The sequence below is a fragment of the Apodemus sylvaticus genome, chromosome 1 (genome assembly GCF_947179515.1).
Source record: "Apodemus sylvaticus chromosome 1, mApoSyl1.1, whole genome shotgun sequence".
NCBI classification, from domain to species: domain Eukaryota; kingdom Metazoa; phylum Chordata; class Mammalia; order Rodentia; family Muridae; genus Apodemus; species Apodemus sylvaticus.
In genome coordinates this window covers 164,803,843-164,825,985 of record NC_067472.1, presented here as the reverse complement: position 1 = coordinate 164,825,985, position 22,143 = coordinate 164,803,843, and the positions used below count along the sequence as shown (strand labels likewise).

Below are 22,143 nucleotides of genomic sequence, written 5' to 3'. Positions count from 1 at the left end.
CCTGGGATTTGAGGGTGTTGTTTCCAGAGCATGCTATGACTTAATCTCAGTCCAGGTGCCATCTGGGGGAAAAAATAAAAGAGGCCCTGTTAAGCAAGAATGGGGATCCCTAGCAGGTTTTAGCCAGCTCTCTGATGGGGTCTGTATTTTATTTTCTCCAGGAATACATTGTTCATGTGGACCCAGTGAGTCAGCTGGGGCTGAATTCAGACAGTGTTCTCGGCTACAGCATTGGTGAGATCAAGCGGAGCAACACCTCAGAGACCCCTGAGCTCCTCCCCTGTGGCTATCTTGTGGGAGAGAACACCACCATCTTGGTGACTGTCAAAGGTCAGTGGGTACAGGCTAAGGGTTGGTGATGGCACACGCCTTTAATCTCAACACTCTCAAGGCAGAGGCAGTCAGAACCAGGTGAACTCTCTCAGTTCAAAGCCAGCTTGGTTCACAGAGCAAGCTCTAGGACAGCCAGGACTACACAGAGAAACGCTATCTTAAAAAAAAAAAAAATCCAAGAACAACAAAGGTAAGTGGCCACTTGCAAAAGCTGGGACTTACAGTGGTCAGAGTGAGTCTTGTTTGCTCTGTGCGTGTGGGTGGTGTTTATTTGGTTGGTTGGTTTTTCTCCCCTCTCTTTTACCTCTACCACCCCGACTTAAGCAAGTTGCACCATCGGAGAAACAAATCACTTCACTTTATTGCTGAAATTAGACATCAAAAGATCCCGTTAGCCTTATGGCTGAGATAATGAGAGACTAATAACTCATTAATAACCCTGCTAACATGGCACTTTGCCAAAGCAATGAAGGATATTTGCCCGCCGGCCTTGGGCATGAGCCCATTCTACAGATGGAGAAACTGTGAAGCTACAAGAAGGTTGCTGCAAGCAACTTTGGTGTCCCTCTTGCCCAGGTGCCCAGCTCCTGGACGTGTTGGGCTCCGGGGTTCTCTGCGTCGTAGCCTTCTGACCCTTGTCCCTATGTATTCCTGGCCATCTCTTAATGCAAAACACTTTCAGTATGGTTTAAAAACAAAAAACAAACAAACAAACAAAAAAACCAAAAAAAACCCCCGAAAACCCTGTAGTTCTTAATAGTTCTAAGACTGTTTAAAAATCCAAAGCTCGAGTCTCATCTGAGACTCAAGGTAAACTGTGGGCGACTATTAAAACAAAAAGTAAAAACAAGTTATATACTTCAAATACGTAATGGCACAGAATGGAGGTGCGGGGTTAAAGCAAGGAAGGTTTGGGGAAAAACAAAAGACTGAAGCTTAGCAGGTTAAAGACCTAATGCTATAGCTGCATATCAAGTATCTTAGGTGGGTGGTGGAATCATCTGAGCTCTGAAGGGCTTGGGTAGCCCCGCCCGTCCAGCAGCTCTGCCTTGGCATGCGCAGTCTCTCTCTTGAATCAGCCCCATTCCACGCCCGAAGTTTTCCTTGGTGAACGTCTCATGGTCCCGGTCTCTCCAACATTCTAGGGCCCCCATTGTAGCTTAAGCTTCCTCGTCCTAGCTTCCTGCAGTGGCTTCTCAGGGATTCTCCTCGCAGAGATTCTGACCCTGCCATACATTGCCCAGCCTCCACAACTCTCTAGAGCCATATGATGATCAAACTCCATGACCCTCTCAATCTGACACCCTGCGTGCCTGCAAAGCCAGTGCAGAGCGGATGATGTTGCCAAGTTCCGCGGCCAGCCTAGGATGGACCCTTGCCCTTTGAACTGCAGTGAGAGTGGTTTCTTGGTGGCTGATTCTGTAGTCACTTTCCCAGGCAGAGGTTTGTGAGCAGGGAAGCCGCTCTACACTTCCTTTCCTGTTGTGCTGTGGAGCCTAACACTTCCAGGAGCCACGGCTTCAGAGGGCCATGGGACTGGGCGCCTGTGCAAGAGGGACACCCAAGCCCTTTCCCCCAGCAAACCGCATTTTCCTATCCTCCTGCCTCACCTGTTCTTTTTAAGAGTGGTGAGCAGGACCCACGCCACGCCAGAGTTCTCTCCTGCCTTGAAATCCCCTCCACGGTACACGTTAGACCATGTCTTCGTTAAGGTTTCATTGGTGTGGATAGACACTGTGACCACAGCAACTCTTATAAAGAAAAACAAAGGTTCAGTCTATTATCATCGTGGTGGGAACGTGGCAGCATCCAGGCAGGCATGGTGCTAGAGAGATAGCTGAGAGTCCTACATTTAGCTCGGCAGGCAACCGGAAGAGAGAATGACAGTAACCTGGGCTTGAGCTTCTGAAACCTCAGAGCCTACTCCCAGTGACACACTTCTTCCAACAAGGCCACACCTCCTAGTAGTGCCACTCCCTACGGACCTATGGGAGCCATTTACATTCAAACCTCCACAGTCCATCTTTTCTCCTCCTTTCCACATAACCTTGGTCTCTACACAGCCCTGGCTAGCCTGGATCTCACCATGTAGACCAAGCTGGCCTGGAACGCATGGAGAAGTGCCTGCTTCTGCCCCCTGAGTGCTAGGATTAAAGACGTGTGCCACCATGCCCCACAATCCTTCCCTTTTAAATTCAGTCTTCCAGGACCTGGGCAGAAGGCAGCCAGGGTCTTTACCATAACATAGCAAGGATGATCCCTTGTCCTGTACCCGATGGAGTCACGCCTCGCCCAGGCCTAGGCAGCATGAGCCTTGCTTTCACTGTTCAGATTTCTCTCTGCATTCTGGTTTTCCAACCCTCGCCAGAATGGCTCCTAAGTCTCTGCAGTCTCTTGGCCTTTTCTAACCTGAAGTTCCCAGCACTTCCACCCTCCTCCTGCAAACCCCGTTCAAGATGCCTGAGCTCCGAATAGCAAGGGTATCACACGGATGGCCCTTCGTCTTAGTACCAGGTTTCTGAGTGAGTTTCTTTTCTACTTGTCCGTGACAAAACACTCAGCAGAGATGACAAAAGGAAGAAAGAGTTCATCCTGACTGTGCTGGGAAGGGATATAGCCCACAGCCCACTGACAGATGAAAGGGTGGGCGGGGTCTGACAGGAAGAATCCTGCCCTAGGAGAGGCAGGATGAGGCTCTAGGCATGCAGAAACAAGAACTGCGTAGCAGGAACTCCCAAGGCAGGAAGGGAGCCATTTACAACTGGGACTCATGGCGTCATGGGGCCCACTCGCTATCTGCTCCGTGTTTCCCAGTGAGCACTGCAAGCAGCAAGGGGTAAAGTTGTGTGCGTGGAAAGAGTGACAAGATGGCCCACCCCTAGAGGAGAGTGACACCCACAGAGCCTGGGCCGTGGCTGCCATCAGCTTCAGTATTCACAAGGGTCAGCTTGGCTTTTACGTCTCACTGAGCACTAAATCCCCATCGGGCTTTGCCCATTTGGGGTAGCAATTCACACCAGTGATACCAGGACAAGGCCTGACTTTGTATACCCTTTTTATTTTATTTTAGTGGTGTGTGTGTGTGTGTGTGTGTTTGTGTATTGGGGATATGTACATGACACAGAGTGCCCCGTGGAAGTCAGAAGACAACTCTTGGGAATTGGTTGCCACCTCCTCCTCCTCCCTTCTTCTTCTCCTTCTCCTCCTCTTCTTTCTCCTCCCCCTCCTCCTCCTCCCACTTCTCCTCCTCCCATCTCTTTTCCTACTCCCACCCCCCTCCTTCTCCCATCCTTCCTCCTCCTCCTTCTCCTCCTCTCCTTCTTGGGATTGGACTGATAATCTCAGGTGTGGTGGCAAATGCCTTTCCATATATTTTTTGCTGGCCCATGAATATGCATATTCTGAAGGGAATCCTCTGAACATTTCAGTGCCAAACACCAAAACAGCTACATACATACAAAGTACTCTACTGGTTGCCCCCTCCCCATGGTCGTTCTTGTTGAGGTCCTTGTTACTAAATTTAGACAAGAGTCCTTCCACTGTACACCTGATGAGGCATGAGGAAATCTTTGTCATAGTCCTTTGGGAGTAGTCATTGCTTATAGGCGTTACCTTGCTTAGGGGAAGGCTAGAAACAAACCCATAAATGCTTTAGAGGTGTCTTCGCACTGGGTGGAAGGAATGTGCTATTGGATTAACCACTTACACAGAGTGGCTTTGTTGAAGGGAGTTTTTGAGTGGATTTATTGTCTACTTTGATTTGTAAGACACGGTCTCTTATTGGCTTGGGATTTACCAATTAGACTGGGCTGGTTGACAACTAAGTCCCGGGAATCCTGTCTCCACCTCCCTAGCACTCGTATGATAAGTGCATGTTGTCTTGAGCCCCTTATTTTTAATGTGGTTTCTGGGGCTTGAACTTGGGTTCCCATCCCTTCAAGGCAAGCCCCTTTACTGACTGAGCCATCTCCCTGACTCTGAGAGCATCCTTTTAAAACCAACAAATGGCTAATGAGGTTGTCCCATAGAAAGGGGAAGAGAGAAGCTTCCATTTGTAGCTGAGGTCGAAGGCCTCAGCATGTAGCATTTCAGTCTAGGCCCGCCAGTCCGTATTCCCATTCTAGCATCCTGGTTTCACGTTGTTTCCTGCCCTGCCTTCTAGGCACCCCTATGTGTGGGCAGCTTGGTGCCTGGCAGGAAGGAGAAAGAAGAAGCAACCTAGGTTCATGGCAAACATGGGTGGGCAAGAGTCAGGCATCAACTGAGGTAGACACTACAAGGCTAGTAAATGTTAACGGGCAGGTAGAGTCCAGAGTTCAAGGAGCCCAAAACAGGAGTTGTTGGTGACCAGGAGGGTGGCTTCCTACAGCAGCAATGTTGAGCTCTCAGCCTCCAGTGTGCCTGGGTGGGCAGGAGTCTTAGGACTACCAAGGAGAGGGACGATGTCACGAAGAGGGATGTTGACTTGCAGAAGGGTGGGCTAGGCTCCTCACCCACCTTCAAGCCCTCCCCATCTCTCTCAAACAGGGCTCACAGAAAACAGCCTGGATTCTCTGGTGTTTGAGTCCCTGATCCCTAAGCCCATCCTGCAGCGCTATGTATCCCTGCTGACAGAGCACCGGCGCATCATCCTCTCGGGCCCCAGCGGCACTGGGAAAACCTACCTGGCCAACCGGCTCTCTGAGTACGTGGTACTTCGGGAAGGACGGGAGTTGACAGATGGTGTCATTGCAACCTTTAACGTGGACCACAAGTCTAGCAAGGTGAGGAGGTCATCCTGAGCCCGTGCACTTTGGGCTCTTTGAATGCTGCTGTCACTATGAGCATTTTCAAGCTCTGTGTTCTAGAAGACCAGGAAAGGAGCTCAGAATGGGGCTTGTAGAAATGGACAATTTGCTGGGCAGTGGTGGCACACACCTTTAATCCCAGCACTTGGGAGGCAGAGGCAGGCGGATTTCTGAGTTCGAGGCCAGCCTGGTCTACAGAGTGAGTTCCAGGACAGCCAGGGCTATCCAGAGAAACCCTGTCTCAGAAAACAAAAAACAAACAAACAAAAAACCCAAAATGGACAATTCGAGTCAGATCCTCTCAGCCAGGACCATCTGGGGCAAGTCAATCCTGTTCACTCACAGAGATAGCTCCTTCAGATATGCCTAGTCTACCAAGAGCATAATGTGCCTACTGGGCACTACTATTTTTTCCCCAGATAAAACATTTTATGAGACAACAGTACCACCAGTAACAACAATCACGGCTGGCTGGCATTGATGCTGTCTATCCCATGAGCAGCAAACTGTCCTCATAGAGCCCTTGAAGCCCTAGTTGTCTTTGTCTCCATGTTACAGGACTGACAACAGCAGCTTGAAAGACATTTGTCACATGTTAGACACAACTCAGACCAACTGAGTGTTGGTATTAGGGCTCTGGTTGAGATCTCAGAGGTCTGTGCATAGCCAGCTCCATTGCCCCACAAAGTGAACAGTGGAGACAGAGTCTGGCCTGGTCCTGGCTAGGGGGTTGGGGTGGGGCTGCGAAGGGTTTTTGTAATGTCATCCATCCATCCATCCATGCATCCACCCACCCACCCATGATACAGTGGAAGCCTGTGATTTCTAGCTGTTGGGCATTGCACGGCCCACTTGGAGCATCAACGATGAATTGGAATGGGCTTCTCTGCTCTATGAGCCATCTCATGCACCTAAGAAGATTAGATCTCGTGCCTGTTACTTCTATCCATGCTTATCAGCCCTGCTTACCGGTTCCCCTTGTACTTCTGATGTAGGGAGAGGTGAGAAAATGCTCTCATCTCTCTGTCTACAGCTTAGGAGCAGGTGAAGGAAGGAAGGCCATGTGGTGAGTGGCTGGCAAACTGTGCCCAAGTTGATCCCGTTTCCCTGCGTGGGCAGAATGTCCGTAGAGAGCATGACTAGGCCATGCATTGGGTATTGCAGGGCTGGGTAAGAGGGATAACATGTCCAAGGGCACATAGACTGCCCTGCCCCCACAGGCTTCCCCGTCATTCAGAGCACTACCCAGCAGCACCTACATGTGGCTGGGACCTCTTCTGCTCCAATGACTTCTGCAGAGCGAGCTTTCGGGAGGGTGCTTTGGAGATAGGTAAAGATGAGTCACCTGCCTTCTGAAGCCTCCTGGGAAATTAGCATAATAACAAGAAATGGTAGTTTCCTAAAGAAATGGTTGAGTGGGAGTTAAAAACTGGACCTATAGACTGGGATGTCCCAGAATCCACATTTATATATATATATGTAATCTTGGGTATGATGGCCTGCTTATAATCCCAGTACTGGAGAGGTAAGAGACAAACAGATGCCTGGGGTTCATCACACAGCCAGCCTGCTTGGTGAGAGAGAGAGAGAGAGAGAGAGAGAGAGAGAGAGAGAGAGAGAGAGAGAGACACCCTGTCTCAAAACGCAGGGTTGATGGCACCTGCCTGAAGAACAACGCTCACGTTTGTCCTTTGGCCTGCACATACATATATGCAGATGCATACATATTCCTGTGTGCACATGCACAGAGGAAAACAAGAGGCCTTGAGCAGATATTTTATACATGCCAGGAGGCAGACCACCACGAGCATCCATGTCCCATGCTCCCAGCATCCCTGGAGTACCACACTGATGCCCTGTGACAGATAGGGTCTCAGGTTGTGTCCACAGTGTGACTTCATAAGGGAGAAGCTTCTTCCTGCCTTGGCCTCTGATGGCGAGGCCTGGAGCGCACGGGTCTTCCCGCTCCAAGCTCATTCTGCTGGCCTCCGTAGGAACTGCGCCAGTATCTGTCCAACCTGGCCGACCAGTGCAACAGTGAGAACAACGCTGTGGACATGCCTCTGGTCATCATCCTGGACAACCTGCACCACGTGAGCTCTCTGGGCGAGATCTTCAACGGGCTGCTTAACTGCAAATACCATAAATGGTAAAGGGGGTTCTAGATCTCAGGGGTGGCCTCGGGAGGTGGGGTGGGGTGGTGGAGGCACCCTAGTGAAGTGCTGAATACACAGCCGGAGGGGGTGAGGTGGGGTAGCCTGTAAGCCCTTGCTCTCCAGCTCACCCCTAACTCTGGCCGTCCCATGTTGTGCTCCCACAGCCCTTACATCATCGGCACGATGAACCAGGCTACCTCTTCCACCCCCAATCTGCAGCTTCATCATAACTTCAGGTGAGGTATCCTGCCCCTCATTCAGGCAGATGGAGAGACTGGAGTGGGTGGGTCTCAGCCCTCTCAGAGCATCTGGTGTGGGCTAGGCTTTCTGTTGTGCGTTTCCTCTAGCCTAACTCGTTTAGTTCCCACAGCGACCTTCTGTAATTCCACTTATCTTTCGTCTTTACACTGGAGAAACAGAGGCTCGGGGAACCTAACTTAAGAGCCGTATGCCAGCCGGGCGGTGGTGGCGCATGCCTGTAATCCCGGCACTTGGGAGGCAGAGGCAGGCAGATTTCTGAGTTCAAGGCCAGCCTGGTCTACAGAGTGAGTTCCAGGACAGCCAGGGCTACACAGAGAAACCCCGTCTCAAAAAAACCAAAACAAACAAACAAACAAAACAAGAGCTGTATGGCAGCCACAACGGAAGCCTGCACCCTGACCTCTGTGACTCTCAGTTGCTGGGTCTTTATCAGGAAGCAGCTGAAGCCATATGTCCCTGCCTCTATCCAGCACGAGCAGTGATGGCCTGTGCCTTTAACTATCCTCACGTAGCAGGGTCTGTGAAGCTGCCAGTTCTATCAGCTGTGAATCCTCCCCCTCTAAGGGTGGTCCATCTCCATGCCAGATGGTGGCGCAGCTTGCCCTGGCTTCACTCACCACTCCCTGTGTCTCTAGGCAGGGGATAGACTTCATCACCTTGGCCTGGACCCTGCACACAGTTTCGCTCGCCACCACGCAGGCCTCCCTCGAGGGTGTACTAAATGAGCGCACTCACCTTCCATTCCCAGACTCTGTGATATTTTTTGAGGTTTGCCATTCCTGTTGGGCATCCTTGGGATTGAAAAGTATCCCTTGACTCTCCCAGGTGGGTGCTTTGTGCCAACCACACAGAGCCCGTGAAGGGTTTCCTCGGCCGCTTCCTGAGGAGGAAGCTCATGGAGACAGAGATCAGTGGGCGGGTGCGCAACGCCGAGCTGGTGAAAATCATCAACTGGATCCCGAAGGTCTGGCATCACCTCAACCGCTTCCTGGAGGCCCACAGCTCCTCGGATGTCACCATCGGTAGGTGGGAGGCCAGGCAGGCTGGGGCACGCCGACAGGAGGACGGCACAGGTGGTGGTCTCCCGAGAGCCCAGGCTCCCTCATGTGTTATCCTCTGGGTCTTGGCCAGGACAGGACCCAGCAGAGACGCCATGCTGTCCTCAGAAATAAAGAAGGGCAGAGGGACACCTCAAGCCATCCGCCCCACTACTACTAAGGGAATCCAATGTCCCCAGTAAGTCTGCTGTGCCCATTTCAGTTGTGATATATTTCACTGTGGTCCCCAGGTCCCCGGCTCTTCCTGTCGTGTCCCATTGACGTGGATGGTTCCAGAGTGTGGTTCACGGACCTGTGGAACTACTCCATAATCCCCTACCTCCTGGAAGCTGTCCGAGAAGGACTCCAGGTGAGACGCATGCTCCTTCCGGCTTCCTCAGGCTTGAGTGCCCCGTGCTCGTGACCCTGCGTGGCCTTCTGTATGACACATGATGGAAACAGCAGCCGGTCGTAAGTCATGCCTCAGCTGCTTATTAGCGGTGTGACTCCAGGCGAAGCGCCTCACCATCTCTGCCCTAGTGATAGGGGAGATAACGGCATTACTCTGCCTCAAAGAGCTGTGAGGATTAAATAAAGCCATGGCCATCAAGCCTCCAGCATAGGCGGGCGTATAAAGGAAATCAAACCAGATCCAGTGGGATTGATTTGCTCATCTGTCTTATGCAATTCAAGTCCTAGAGTAGGCCTGAGATCTGGGCCGAGTCTTACAGTTTTGCAACAGGAGAAAATTGAGGCCCAAAGATCATAAAAACAAAGCCTCAACTCGGCATTATGGTGCACTCCTAAAGTCCTACATTTGGGAAAAAGATGGTAGGTCCTGAGTTCAAGGTTATAGTGGTACTTACCCAGCACAGGGAAGACCCTGGGCTCTGAGACGCTGCAGGAAAACCGAAGCTCAAAGGATCTGGGATTGGAATCTCCACCTTCTGAAATTCATCCCAGGTACTTAGACCTCAAGCCCAGGGTATTGCCTACCTGGCCTGGGGGTGGTCCTGGGGGCTCTTCCGGCTGCACGTCCCAGAGGCTGCTGAGCAAAGCTGTCCAAGGTGTCATGGAGGCACAGACCATTCTTGAGCCGGCCCCTTGGTCCCCAGTGGCTGGTGGGACCAAGGCCCCTCCCATTTGGAGCTGAGCTGAAAGGGAGGCTTCAGGCATAGCTGGGGAGGACACCAATGCTTCCTTTACTCGGGGAGCCATTGCAGAAGGGACTTTTCCTCTTCTTCCAACCAAGAGCAAGGCCACATACAGGAGGGGCTTCAAAATGGCTGCTGAACAACTCTGTCCGTGGCAGGGCCCAAGTGGATGCATCATCATGGCTTCTTAGAGGTCATCTGAAGCACATGCCCTCAGTGTAGAAGCCGTGAAGGGAGACAGCTGAGTTAGGATTACCTAGCGCCACCCTGTCCCAAATCTCCGAGCTCTGCCTTGTGAATTAGTATGGGAGGCGGCTCTGAAGTCTACTGGTTCATAACGCTGTGTTCTTCCTGCCGGGGTGAGGATGGAAGTTTGAGGATCTGCCAGGATCTTGCCGGGGGCCTGGCACTCCTCAGGCCTGAGAGTATACAGGAAAGGAAACCCAGGCCAGCCACAGCTTTGACCCTCAGCAGACCACTGTAACTGAGTGAAGGCTGAAGCCCAGAACCATGTGGCAGCCACAGATACTTGTGACAATGAGGCCATCTTAGGGTCTCCTGTAACCTACAAGGGAACTGTTATATAGGTAGCCAGGGAACAAAATTTTGGTGGGGTTTGCTGGGTTTTTGTTGATTTAAGGACAATATCTTAAATAACCTATACTGGCCTTGAATTTACTCTGTAACTCAGGCTAGCCTTGAATTCCTGGTCTTCTTGCTTCAAACTCCTGTACACAGGGATTGTTGGCATGTGCTGTGACAGTAGCAGTGCTTTTGTTTGTTTTTATTTGTTTGTTTTGCTTTTTGTTTTCTTGCTTGTTTATTTTGTTGTTGTTTGATACAGAGTCTCTCTATGTAGACCAGCCTGACCTTGAACTCACAGGGGTCTGCCTGCCTTTGCCTCCTGAATTCTGGGACTAAAGGTGTGCACCACTGTGCCTGGTGTAGTGTTAGGTTTTATGGCAGACTTCTACATGTAATTTCACTTGTTAAGAGAAGTCTTTTATTTTTTGTTTTTGTTTTTTAGATTTTGTTTTTTTTCGAGACAGGGTTTCTCTGTATAGCCCTGCTTGTCCTGGAACTCACTCTGTAGACCAGGCTGGCCTCGAACTCAGAAATCCGCCTGCCTCTGCCTCCCAGAGTGCTGGGATTACAGGCATGCGCCACCACTGCCCGGTCTGGAGTCTTTTATTTTAAAATCAAAGCTTGTTTCAATTCCCCTCTCTCCTTGGCTTCCTCTGAGGGAAGGTTGAGTGTGTGCCAGGTACTGTATGTGGTCCCTCACCCCTCACAGAGGGCAGCACAGTGCCATTTAGAACATGTGTGCCCTTCCTTGGCCAAGGCTGCGAGCTGAGAAGAGGTGGAGACCTCAGAATAGGTTCCAAAGGGGGATGGTCACATGTTATGAGCTAGAAAGAGGGTAGCCCATGGGGGACTGGAAAAGAACACAGGGAAGCCTTTCTGCAGGCGCCAGGCTTTACCATCAGACTCAGGCAATCCTTGCCTAGGGGAAGGACGGCATTGCCCCCTAGTGGATACCATGCAGTTCTGCATGTTCAGGCTGTAGTGTCTTTTTCTGGAATGTGTGTGAGTCTCCGCCGTGTTTGTGTGTGTGTGTGTGTGTGTGTGATGCCTAGAAGTGCTTCCTAAATGGGAATGTTAGTGCTGCCACACACATCCAGGAGCTTCCCCCCCCCCCCCCCCCCGGGAAAGTGATTGTCTGCCTGTCCAGCTGCCCCTCTGCTGCCCCCCCCCCCCCCAATGTCTTCAGAAGAGCCCCGAAGCCGTGTACAACACTTCTTTGCTTGTGTTAGACTGACTCACGGCCGCCTGGGCTTGACCACATCCTGTGGAATGTAGGAAGGCTCGTAAAAAATGTTTTCTGTTCCTACAGCTAAAGTTTGCTGCACCTACGAATGCTTACCTTCTGACTCAGTCTGAGGTCTCACTCCCCTTGGTCAGCAGAAGCACTTGCCAATGTGTCTGGTGTCTGCAGAGCGGAACAATTCGGAAGACCTGGAGTTAGGGTGCACTGGGAATGTTAAGGGCAGGAGCTGCAGAAGGACACTCAGAGACCTTTCCTCAGTTACCAAGGTCCTCTGACACCCTTCGCAGTCCCCTGTGCCAGCTTTGGCTCTCCCCTCTGTAAATAGAAAAAAATCTGACCTGTGGGACAATTTTACTGGTGTGATTTCTGGGAACCCAGATGCTCTCTGAACCTACAGTGTAGTGCCTAAGGATGAAGAGCAGGTGTGTACAAATCACTGGGCCTCAGAGGGCTAAGGGCGTGCCCAACATCAGTCTTAGTGGTTCTGAAGCCCTGAGGGTCTCCTTGGAGGGGCTTCTAATCTGAATTTGCTCCTTCAGCTGTAACTATCCCCAGCTGCTTCTGTGTCCTCTACACTCCTGACCCACACACGGGTTCACACCTGCCTCCCTCCGTTCCAGCTCACACTGAACTGCTTTAAGCTGCTGGACTGAATTCAAGGCCCAAGATTATCATTGCCCCAGATGAAGGGAGCTGTAGCAACAAACTAGGCTAGAGGCTAGCCTAGGGTATGGGGAGACAATGAGCTGGCATCTGACGAGATAATGTCATGGGAGGTGCTGGGGTAAAGTGAAGGAGGAAGCCACTAACCCAGAGAGATGGGCTTATCTAAGGTGGAGTAGCGTGGGTAGCATCCTGGATAGGAATCAGATTCTAAGACCTGGAGTAACTCAGGTGACTCGGGGAGAGGGGACCCACCAGAGACAATGATGAGCTTGGGCCAGGCTGACATGCTGGGGTCTAGTGAACAGCCCCGCCCGCCCTCAGGCTCTAGTAATATCGTTTCTGCTGATTCAAAGTAGTCCTAAGGGTGAATAAGAGGGAAAGGTCCCGAGAAGGAAGTTTGAGTCCTGGGTTTTAATCCAGATCTGCCTTCCAACCTTTCACATGGACACCACCGTTGGTCTCTGGTTTCCCATCAGATAAGAGAGGGCACCTGTTAAGTAGACTGGCTCTTTCCAGTTGAGAAACTGTGACTTCCAAAGGTGTGGTTCTATTGGGCCAGAGCTGAGCTCGGTCATATACTGGTCTCAGTACTATTTACCCCTTCGTTTCACCTCTGCGGCTTCCAAGAGGGTAGAAGAAACTCACACACAGAGAGGTGGTGTCTGGAACTTTCCATCTGTATAGCCTGAAGTCACTGTAAAAGTACCCATTTACAGCCCAGACAGCCCTGCCCTGTCTGTGCGCATGCCCTGTCATGTCTGCTTTGATGCCAGTGGCCAGTGGGTAGCAGGCTTGAACTGCGATGACTCTCCTCATTCCTGGGGCGCCCCCATCCGTAAGCCATGGGGGTGATGCTTCTGACAGAGTCATCGTGCTGTTCACTGCTGGCCCCCGGCACCCAGGATGCTGTAAGGCAAGGCATGCAAAGGAAGCAGACCCAGCAGCACAGTGGTCAGAGCCCCGCTGTGAGAAGCCACCCAGCTTAGATTTCCATTCTTTAAAGACTTTACCTCTCACAAAGCTGTCGGGAACAGTCATTGAAATGATTTCCTGGTCAGGGCCTCAAGGCTCGAGAAAAGAACCCTCAGAGCAGGAATGTTGGCCTTATAAAACTAGGTATGGCTTAGTTGGTATAGCTGAGCTGATGGTAGAGTTTGCCCTTTCGGGACTGTTGTGGTTTCTCTCACTGGCAAGTCTAAGAATCTGGAGCCAGCAAAGGTCTCATCACTGTTGCCCGAGCACAGTGTCCTCTCTTAATGTTGTGCTTAAAAAAGGGATGAGCGTGTCCACAGAAGCACTCTGAGAGTCAGATATACTTGAAAAATGGGGGTTCGGGACTTAGGGAGATGATAGCTCAGCTATTGGCATGCTTGTCACACAAGCAGCAAGGAAGAGGATCACAGTTCAGATTGCCAGAACCCATGTGGCTGTGGGTCCCACTTACAGAACCCATGTGGCACCCAGTGGCTATGGGTCCCACTTGCAGCTCCATGCTCAGAGTGCAGAAATGGGATCCTTAGATCAAGCTGGCGGGTGCACTAGCTGAACTGAGCAGCTCTGGGCCCAGCTGACCCAACCACCGCCTCAGTGACCGCTGGGTGGAAAACACTGAGGAAGATTCCCAACACTGATATCGGGGCCTCCACGTGCACAACATGTGGACATGCACGCACACAGCACACATATGCATGAAAAAGGAATATAGGTTTCTTTCATTATCAGAATTGCTGTATTGCTGCCCAGATCCCAGTCTCTGAGCGGGTTTAACCAGTGGATTCTAGAGGTGCCTTGTGAAGGTTAGGAGGGATTGGCTCTTTCCAAGCCAACTTGCAGCCGCCTCATGGTGGGAGTGTGAAATCGTCCGTGGTAGGAATATCCTCACCATGGGAGCTGGCAAAGCTTCCCATCAGACCATTGCTCCCCTCCCTGGAAGCTGTTTATCAAGTTGAACCAGCAGTGCCAAGAGCATGCACAGTGAGAGAGCTGAGAATGATCACTGCCAAGAGGCAAATGCCACGCACAGTGACAGTGGGCCCAAGTCGGTGAGACTGAGCACCTGACCCGTAGGCTGTGTTTACCCTGGAGGACCTCCCTAGTTCAGAATTCATAATGCTGGTTGAGGAGGTTTTCCGTCAAGCTACAGAACTGGGGCAATGAGAGAGAGTCTTGGCCTGCTTCCAGACCGTACCCATTTTGCCTATTTGCAGCTCTATGGAAGGCGTGCCCCCTGGGAGGACCCCGCCAAGTGGGTCATGGACACCTACCCGTGGGCCGCCAGCCCACAGCAGCACGAGTGGCCTCCCCTCCTGCAGCTCCGGCCTGAGGACGTGGGCTTCGATGGCTACTCCCTGCCTCGGGAGGGCTCAACAAGCAAGCAGGTGCCCCCCAGCGACACGGAAGGAGACCCACTGGTGAGTTGACAGCGCTGAAAGGGAGCAGCAGCCATGGGCTGGGCGTGAGGCCCAGCTCTCAAGGATGTAGGAGATGGACAAAAGCCTGCTGTGGAAGGCTGGACTCGCCCACTTTCGAGTGGGGACAGTCCTCTCCAGTACTTTCTTCCACGGTGTTGATTTTCCACTAAGGCTGTTGTGATCATAAAAAGAGAAAGAAGTGTGAGGGAGGTGTAGGGGAAGGGGGTGCCTCAGCTGGCCCTTGCTGAGGTATCCCTTCCCCCTGAGGGACGAGCCACACAACAGTATAGCATAGAATTTATTTAGGCTGAGTTAAGAGAGTAGTAGAGGTAGAGAAAAGCAGAGAGAGAGTAGAGAAGTAGAGGCTGGCCACGACCGCGTGGAAAGAGGGGGAAATGGATGAGGGAAGGGGAGAGCCCAAGATTGCAAGAAAGAACAAAAGAGAAAGAGAGCCAAGAGGCAAGAGAAAAGGGAGGGGCCAAGCAGCTCCACCACTTACAGTGGACCAGGCCTACCTGGCTGTTGCCAGGTAACTGTGGGGGTAGAGTCCAGACAGAGTACCAACAAAGGCCTTTAACCTCACTTAAGGTTTTTCTTATATAAGATTAAAAGTTTGATTTTTTTTTCTCTCCCCCTTTGAATGTCCTGACATGTTCTCTGCCTCCACTGTTTGTCCTCTGATCTGAGATGGTACCATTGTCATATATTGTCCTATAGAGTGCTAGGAAGAGGAGAGAGTGCTAGGGACGTGGCACCAAAGCCAGACAATGAGAGGGTCTTTAAGAGCGGGAGACACAAACAGAAGACATGACAGCCACAACCCAGATACCCTGGCTAGTGGGATGACACTGAGTTATGTTTTGCTAGGGGACAAGAGAAACTTTAAAAAAAAAAAAAGAAGAAGAAGACAGACAGACAGACCTTGGATAGCAATGATAAAGCCCCAAGTCAATTCTAGACTCATGCATAGTCATGCTGCCAAGTTATACCTCACTCAACAAAAAGCCATAGGAGCTTTTTAGAGGAAGCAGATGTACCCAAGTCCCCACAGGTATGGCTGTCAACCTGCCTGAAACCTGCCCCTCACTTCTATGGTAGCCACGACAAAAGTAGAACAAAGATGATCTTTGCTTATGTAGTGGAAGAATACTCTCCAGAAGGGCGGCAGGGCTGGAAGGCAGCTAGTCACCTGCTCTAGCCCTTGTGGGGAGCCAGGGGACTAACTAAATGCCAGCACGTGACCTCAGGTGTCTGGGTCCTGCCAGCAGGTGCTGCAGCACAGCCACACTGTGGTGAAACTGTGAATAGGAGCTGATTAAAGAATTCAGTGCTGCCATCCTGCCCATGGTCTGAAGGGATGCCGGATCCAGCAGACATTTCTCGAGGCCAAGGTCATGCGGGTCTCACTGAGCAAGTTCATTGTGTCCTGTTTTACGTAAAAGTAGGAGTTGGGAAATCCTACAGTCTCTGAAGCATTTGGGTCAAACTTGGAAAGGTTCACAGCCCTCTCAGAACAAGCCCTGGCCCTCGAAGGGGGATTATGCTGGCACAAGCATCCCTGTGTTTAGTCAGATGCTCGGTGTATCTCCTGAGCCTCTCTCTCTCTCTCTCTCTCTCTCTCTCTCTCTCTCTCTCTCTGCGTAGGACTACACATCTCTATCTTAGTGGCTGACTTCCTTACTGATTCCTCCCCCAGTGAGAATGAGTCCTTCCCGAGATCTGGACTGACTGGATTTTATCTCAGAACCATACACTGTGGGCGCTGGGGGTATTCGGTAGTGAGTAGCCTCCCTGCTGCAGAGAGTTAATCGTTGTATGGCAGCCTCGCCTCTTCCATGGTTCTGACTGTGCAGAGAAAGAGCAGCTGAGAGGCCTACCAGCCTGGTACCTGGGGAGATTCTGCACAACATATGGAAGGCAGCTGGTTTTATACTCTGCCATGACAATCTTCTCCTTAGCCCAGAGAGACCCTTCCTACTAACCTATTTGCTATATGAAATATAAAATATCAATCTTTTACTGTCTGCTCCCAGACATTGTGACCAGTACAGAATGTAAGCAGGAGGAGGTTAGGAGCAAAGGCTTAGTTTAGGCTCCTCCTCCACTTGAGGTAAAGGTGACAGGCAACAGCTTTCACTCTGTCTTAGTTAGGGTTTCGCAGCTGTGAACAGACACCATGACCAAGGCAACTCTTAGAAGGATGACATTTAATTGGGGCTGGCTTACAGATTCAGAGGTTCAGTCCAGTATCCTCAAGGCAGGAGCATGGCAGCATCCAGTCAGGCATGGTACAGGCACAGCTGAGAGAGATGTCTACATCTTCATCTGAGGGCTTTTAGGAGAATACTGACTTCCAGGCAGCTAGGAAGAGGGTCTAAAAGCCCACGGCCACAGTGACACACCTACTCCAAGGCCACATCTCCACATAGTGCCACTCCCTGGGCCCACTACACACTCCCAAAGCTTAGTCTGCAGCAGGAGGGCCATTCTGGACTGGTCAGCACACCATGTCCTTTGCTTCCCAAGAGATCAACCCTGTGTCTGGTACACGCATGGGACATGGGAGGCTCGGGTACTTTGGTATTTGGTATGGTGCTTATCCTCTGCATAATGTTTGCTCCTGGGAAGCTAAGCTGTTCCTCCCCTTCCCAAAGGCTGTGGGAATGACTGAGGCCTTTATGCCCCAGATGTCAAGACTGCCCAGGTTCCACTAGCAACGGCTGTGGGGATGGCCCTGGTAGGGTTTTCTACTTTACTCACAGTGTGGCTGGCACATATATTAACTTATCCCGGACCTCAACATTATGGGCAGGAACTGTGTATATCGAGTTAAGTTTGACCAGGTAGGAAATGCTACAGGAGAGGACTAAGTAACCTTTCAAGGCCATGCAGCTGGTAAGCAGGGAAGCTGGAATCTGAGTCCACGACTCTGTGCTCTTGCCTACAGCGTCTCTGGTGAGCTGTGACCTCCGGGTTGAGTCTGGAGCAGGTTTGGAGCCTGGGTGGGCTTCCCAGCAAACTGACAGGCACTCCCACCTCTCTACTCTCTCCACAGATGAACATGCTGATGCGGTTGCAGGAGGCAGCCAACTACTCCAGCCCCCAGAGCTACGACAGCGACTCCAACAGCAACAGCCACCATGACGACATCCTGGACTCGTCCCTGGAGTCCACCTTGTGACTGCCCCCCCCCCCCCAATTTCCCTCGCTCCATCCCACCCACATCCTCCACTTCATTCTGAAGATGACTTCCTGAGCCAGTCCTGGCTGCCACAGCCTTGAAGCCAGAGCAGAGTAGCAGGAGCAGGAGACCCTCAGCCCTTGCTCTCTGCCCTTGCACGAGCAGCCCGGGACCTCTTCCTGCGACAGTGACAACTGTACTAGTTAGTCTCTCTGTCCTACCCTCATCCTCGGTTTTTTGCCTTGTTGCCGTGACCTCCGTGAGACACTGAAAATACTTCATGGGAAAGGATCCTCACCGTTGAAATATAAAGAGTTTAAATGGGAAATTTTAAATGTAAGATTCCGCTTGGTGCCCTGAAACCCAACAGCATCCCTCCACATACTACCCCCAGACAGAAAAGACTAAACCCAACATGGAAACACAGACAGCAAGGCTTACTCCAACACAGACCTGCCAGCTTGGGTCTGGCCACCAGCACCCCAAAGCCATGCCACCCACCCACCCTCCGTGGAAGAATTGGTGCTAATGAGGGCGCCTGCTTGGAGCGCCGCCACCCAGGGACGCCAATACATCACATGTCTCTGTTTTCCACATGGTGCTCTCCTTCCCGAGAGGTATTCTGTCTGTTCCTGTACACCCCTTCCCCCCGTTTCTGGTCCATCATCCCCAATGATCCGTGAGAGCAAGTGGAGATGCAAGAATGTGAGTGAGCGGATGGGGTAGCAGCACGGAAAAGCACGCCTGTTTCCTTCGTCTGTCTAAATGGTCAGGTTTCTGTCCGCAAACACTGTGTACTGTACGGGTAGTTCTTTGGAGAGCTATCAACCCCTGCCTGTGTCTGCCTTTCTTCCTGGTCGATTGTGAAGGCCCCTCCCCCTCCCCCCACCCCACCCCAACTCTCTTGACCAGAATTAGTCCTTCGGTGAGAGCAAGAGCTAAGTAGAATTTGCCTCCTCCCTCAGCTTGGGTTTTCAGTGTCCATTGTCACAGTTCTGGGTCCTTGATACTTCCTTCCAGGGCTGTGTGGGCATCTGTATCCTTGCATATAGATGAGGACCAGTTCTCCTGTGGGTGAGCCATAAGTTCGCCTTTCCTCATCTCTAAGCGCTGAGAACCCCACATCATCACCTCAGGCACCCCAGACCCCAGTAGCAGGAGGAGTTGACGATGCCCCCTCACCAAACACTGGCATTTTCCTCAGATCCAACATGACACAGCTTAGCCAGGGAGGGGCGGCCACCCTTCCCAGAATCCCGGCCGTGCCTCCGTCCTGATGAGCCTTGCCTGACCTCTTCGGTGCTGACCGCCCCCATGCAATGCCTTACTGGTTTTGTAATGACCGTGTCCATTCACATGAGTGTGTGCCTGCCTGGGGTTTTGTGTGTGTGTGTGTGTGTGTGTGTGTGTTCCCCATCGAAGTAAACAGGGCTATAAGTCATCTATCCATGAAGAGAACACAAGTTGCCGACTTCTCATCTGAAAGAGTCTTTAGTGTGGATGTATGATTTTGGAGAGAGAGAGAGAGAGAGAGAGAGAGAGAGAGAGAGAGAGATGCTTTTTAGGCTATCAGTCTCCAGCTAACACACTCACTGGACAGTGACCCCACAAGTCCATGCAACCTTGCAGACTGGTACTCTCAGAGGCATCCCCCAGTGTGCTGTGGCTTCAGCACACTGGTGTCTTCGCTGTATGGATGTCTTTGAGCTCTTTGTGTTTTATAGAACTTTCCTGGCCCCACTGAGGGTGTCTCTGTTAACGATCAGGGTTTTTAATCTCAAAGAATAGAATCTTTACTCTTCTATTCTTGAACGTTTGCCTCTTGGGTTCTTTTTGTTGTTGTTTGTTTGTTTGTTTGTTTTTTCCTTAGCCCAAGAACCCAAAACTGCTCAGTCGGAATGGCACTGGTTTTCTTCCTCTTTAAAAGGAACGATAATGTGTCCTGGTAACTGGTAAATAGAATCATATCCACTCCCTGCTGTAACCCCAGACCCAGCCTGCCTTTGCTACTAGTTTGGATGTGAGCGTGTCTTCAATTTTGTTTGTAATAAAAATCTTAAACCACATGTCTAGCCTGTGATCAGGGCGAGACCCTGAGCCTTCCAGTGCCCCTGGAGGGTAGCCCTTCTCAGTCTTATCCCCCAGCAACGGCCGTACACTCTCATACTGTGAATTTGGGAGGAAGGAAAATCGAGCCCCTCCTTGACATAGTTTTCTCAGTCACCTTAGGAGTACACCTCACCAACATTGCTTAGAACTGTTTCCTTAATGACACCCTCTCCCCACTCTCTACACCCAGACTCGCAAGGGCAAGCTGTGTCTCCCCCATTGCTGCCTGACTTGGTTCTGTAACCCCTGAGTGCCTCCTGGCTCAGCCACCTTCCTGAAGCACTGGGAAGTGGGGCTGTCTGAAAGGCACATTTCTGACTGGGTCATGATTTCCTTTCCTATTCCCCTGACCTTGGACAAAGTGACTTTGTACTCATTTAGATCTCTGTCTGAAATGCTTCCATTTTGCCTTTTTCTATAGATAGGCTAATTTTGAAATGTAAGAAATCCTATGCAATGCTGAGGTACCAGTGGGAGCCAAAAGTTTTCTTCCCAGGAGGCCAAGAATTCTACAGAAGTCCTTTTAACTTAAGGTTGGGGATGGGGTGGGAGTGTGACAAAGGCAAGACTTGCCCAGATCTTCCTCTGGCCTTGGAGACATTTTAAATTTTATTGTTTAAATGCTCGACTTTTAAAATTCTGTGTGCTCAAATCTGACCATGGCAAATCTACTTCAAAAGCAAAACAATCCATCTTTGCAGATATCGAACTGAATGGGAGGTTTGCTGTTTTGACCTGCTTGTCTGGAGCCGAGCGGTTTATGAAACATGTTCTATAAGATGTACATTTTTTTTTCATTGTAACATAGAAATTGTAAATAATCGATGAAACTGCTGCATTTTGATGACCTTTTTCTAGCCATTTTTAAAGAGAAAACTAGGAATTGAGTATTTTGTGTACGGTATGTTCCCATCACTCCTCCATCCCCCTCCCCTCCCTATTTAATTCTCATTTGTCATCAGGTTTTTGGGTTTGAGAACAATCCGCTGGAGATCTGCCCCATGTCACAGAGAATAAAGCTGATGATTGTACCAGTCTTAAATTATTCATGAGTCAATAAACTTAATGCTTATTTATTCAGATTGGTGGGTTGGTTTCTCCATTCTTACGAGACCCGTCTCTTGTCGAGTTCACGCCAGGAGGATGACCTGTCTCAGATCCACCCTTGCTGGGAAGTTGTCAGGAGCACCTCTGTCCATTTCTCATGGAAGTCACCGCTGCTCACTGAAGCTTGTTGGAGACGCAGCCACCACTCTGCCACCTTTTAGGACTAGGAGGACCTAAATGTCCACAAATGCTGCGCTCACATGCCCACCTGGCTCTCCAAATACTCTTAGTCTCTGTTGGTCAAGATTTCATGAGCCTTTTGGATTTTGTGGGGTATTTTGTTTTGTTTGCTTGTTTGTTTTGAGATATGGTCTTACATATCTCATGCTGTCTCAGATTTACTACTTAGCCAGGGGAACCTTGACCTTCTGATGCTCCAGCCTGCATTCTCCTGAATGCCACAGTTATGCATTTATGCATGTATGCCAGTATGCATGGCCATACCTGATCCTGGATGGAACCCCGGGCTTCCTCCATGCTATGCAAACATGCTTGCCTAGAGCCCCACCTGCAAGTTTGTGTTTTGTTTTTTCTCACTATGCATTCTTGACAGTCATAGCAGATCATTACAGGCATGGATGCAGAGAACAAATCAAGGTCTTCTCCCCTCAGGCACTGCAAATCCAAGTTGCTTTCCGAAATGTGGCTTCCCTTGGAAGCCTCTGTCACTGTGCTGTGTTGTGCAATGCTAGGGCTCACTCAGTACCTGCCACCAGACCCTTCTCTAGTTCTCCTCTCTAGCACCCACCAGCCTCGGGTAATCCATATCCCTTTACTCGCCTATTAGCTAGCATCTTAGTTGACTCCCTAGCATAGCTACTGAGAACACCAGGTAACATGAGTCATGCATATCTCTGATAGATTGATTTAAGTTAATTCCTTCTGACATACACCTAGTAGTGGGATTTCTAGATCCTATATTTGGTCATAGTTTTTGCTTATTTTATATAATGTATGTTTATCAGCATATATGATCTGTGCAGCATATGCAAGCAGTGCCATCAGCATCCTGAGGGGGTACGCCCCCCCTCCCCCCTCCCCGGAAGGGGAGTAGGGCAGCAAGTGCTCTTAGCCACTGTATTAGTCAGGGTTCTCTAGAGTCACAGAACTCAT

General features: G+C 50.7%; 1 protein-coding gene across 3 annotated transcripts in view; it reads left to right on the top strand.

Annotated features, from left to right (window-relative positions):
* Positions 1–21,005, top strand: part of Nav2 (neuron navigator 2) — a 364,636-nt gene extending 343,631 nt beyond the window's left edge. For all 3 annotated transcript variants that reach the window (XM_052162012.1, XM_052162003.1, XM_052162022.1), the window contains 8 exons: positions 162–330; positions 4,861–5,096; positions 7,115–7,269; positions 7,441–7,512; positions 8,363–8,559; positions 8,826–8,944; positions 14,430–14,633; positions 17,689–21,005. In XM_052162012.1, coding sequence (XP_052017972.1) covers positions 162–330; positions 4,861–5,096; positions 7,115–7,269; positions 7,441–7,512; positions 8,363–8,559; positions 8,826–8,944; positions 14,430–14,633; positions 17,689–17,814 — 1,278 coding nt within the window. In that variant the 3' untranslated portion in view covers positions 17,815–21,005. The remainder of the gene's footprint in view (positions 1–161; positions 331–4,860; positions 5,097–7,114; positions 7,270–7,440; positions 7,513–8,362; positions 8,560–8,825; positions 8,945–14,429; positions 14,634–17,688) is intronic.
* The last annotated feature ends 1,138 nt before the right edge of the window (positions 21,006–22,143 follow it).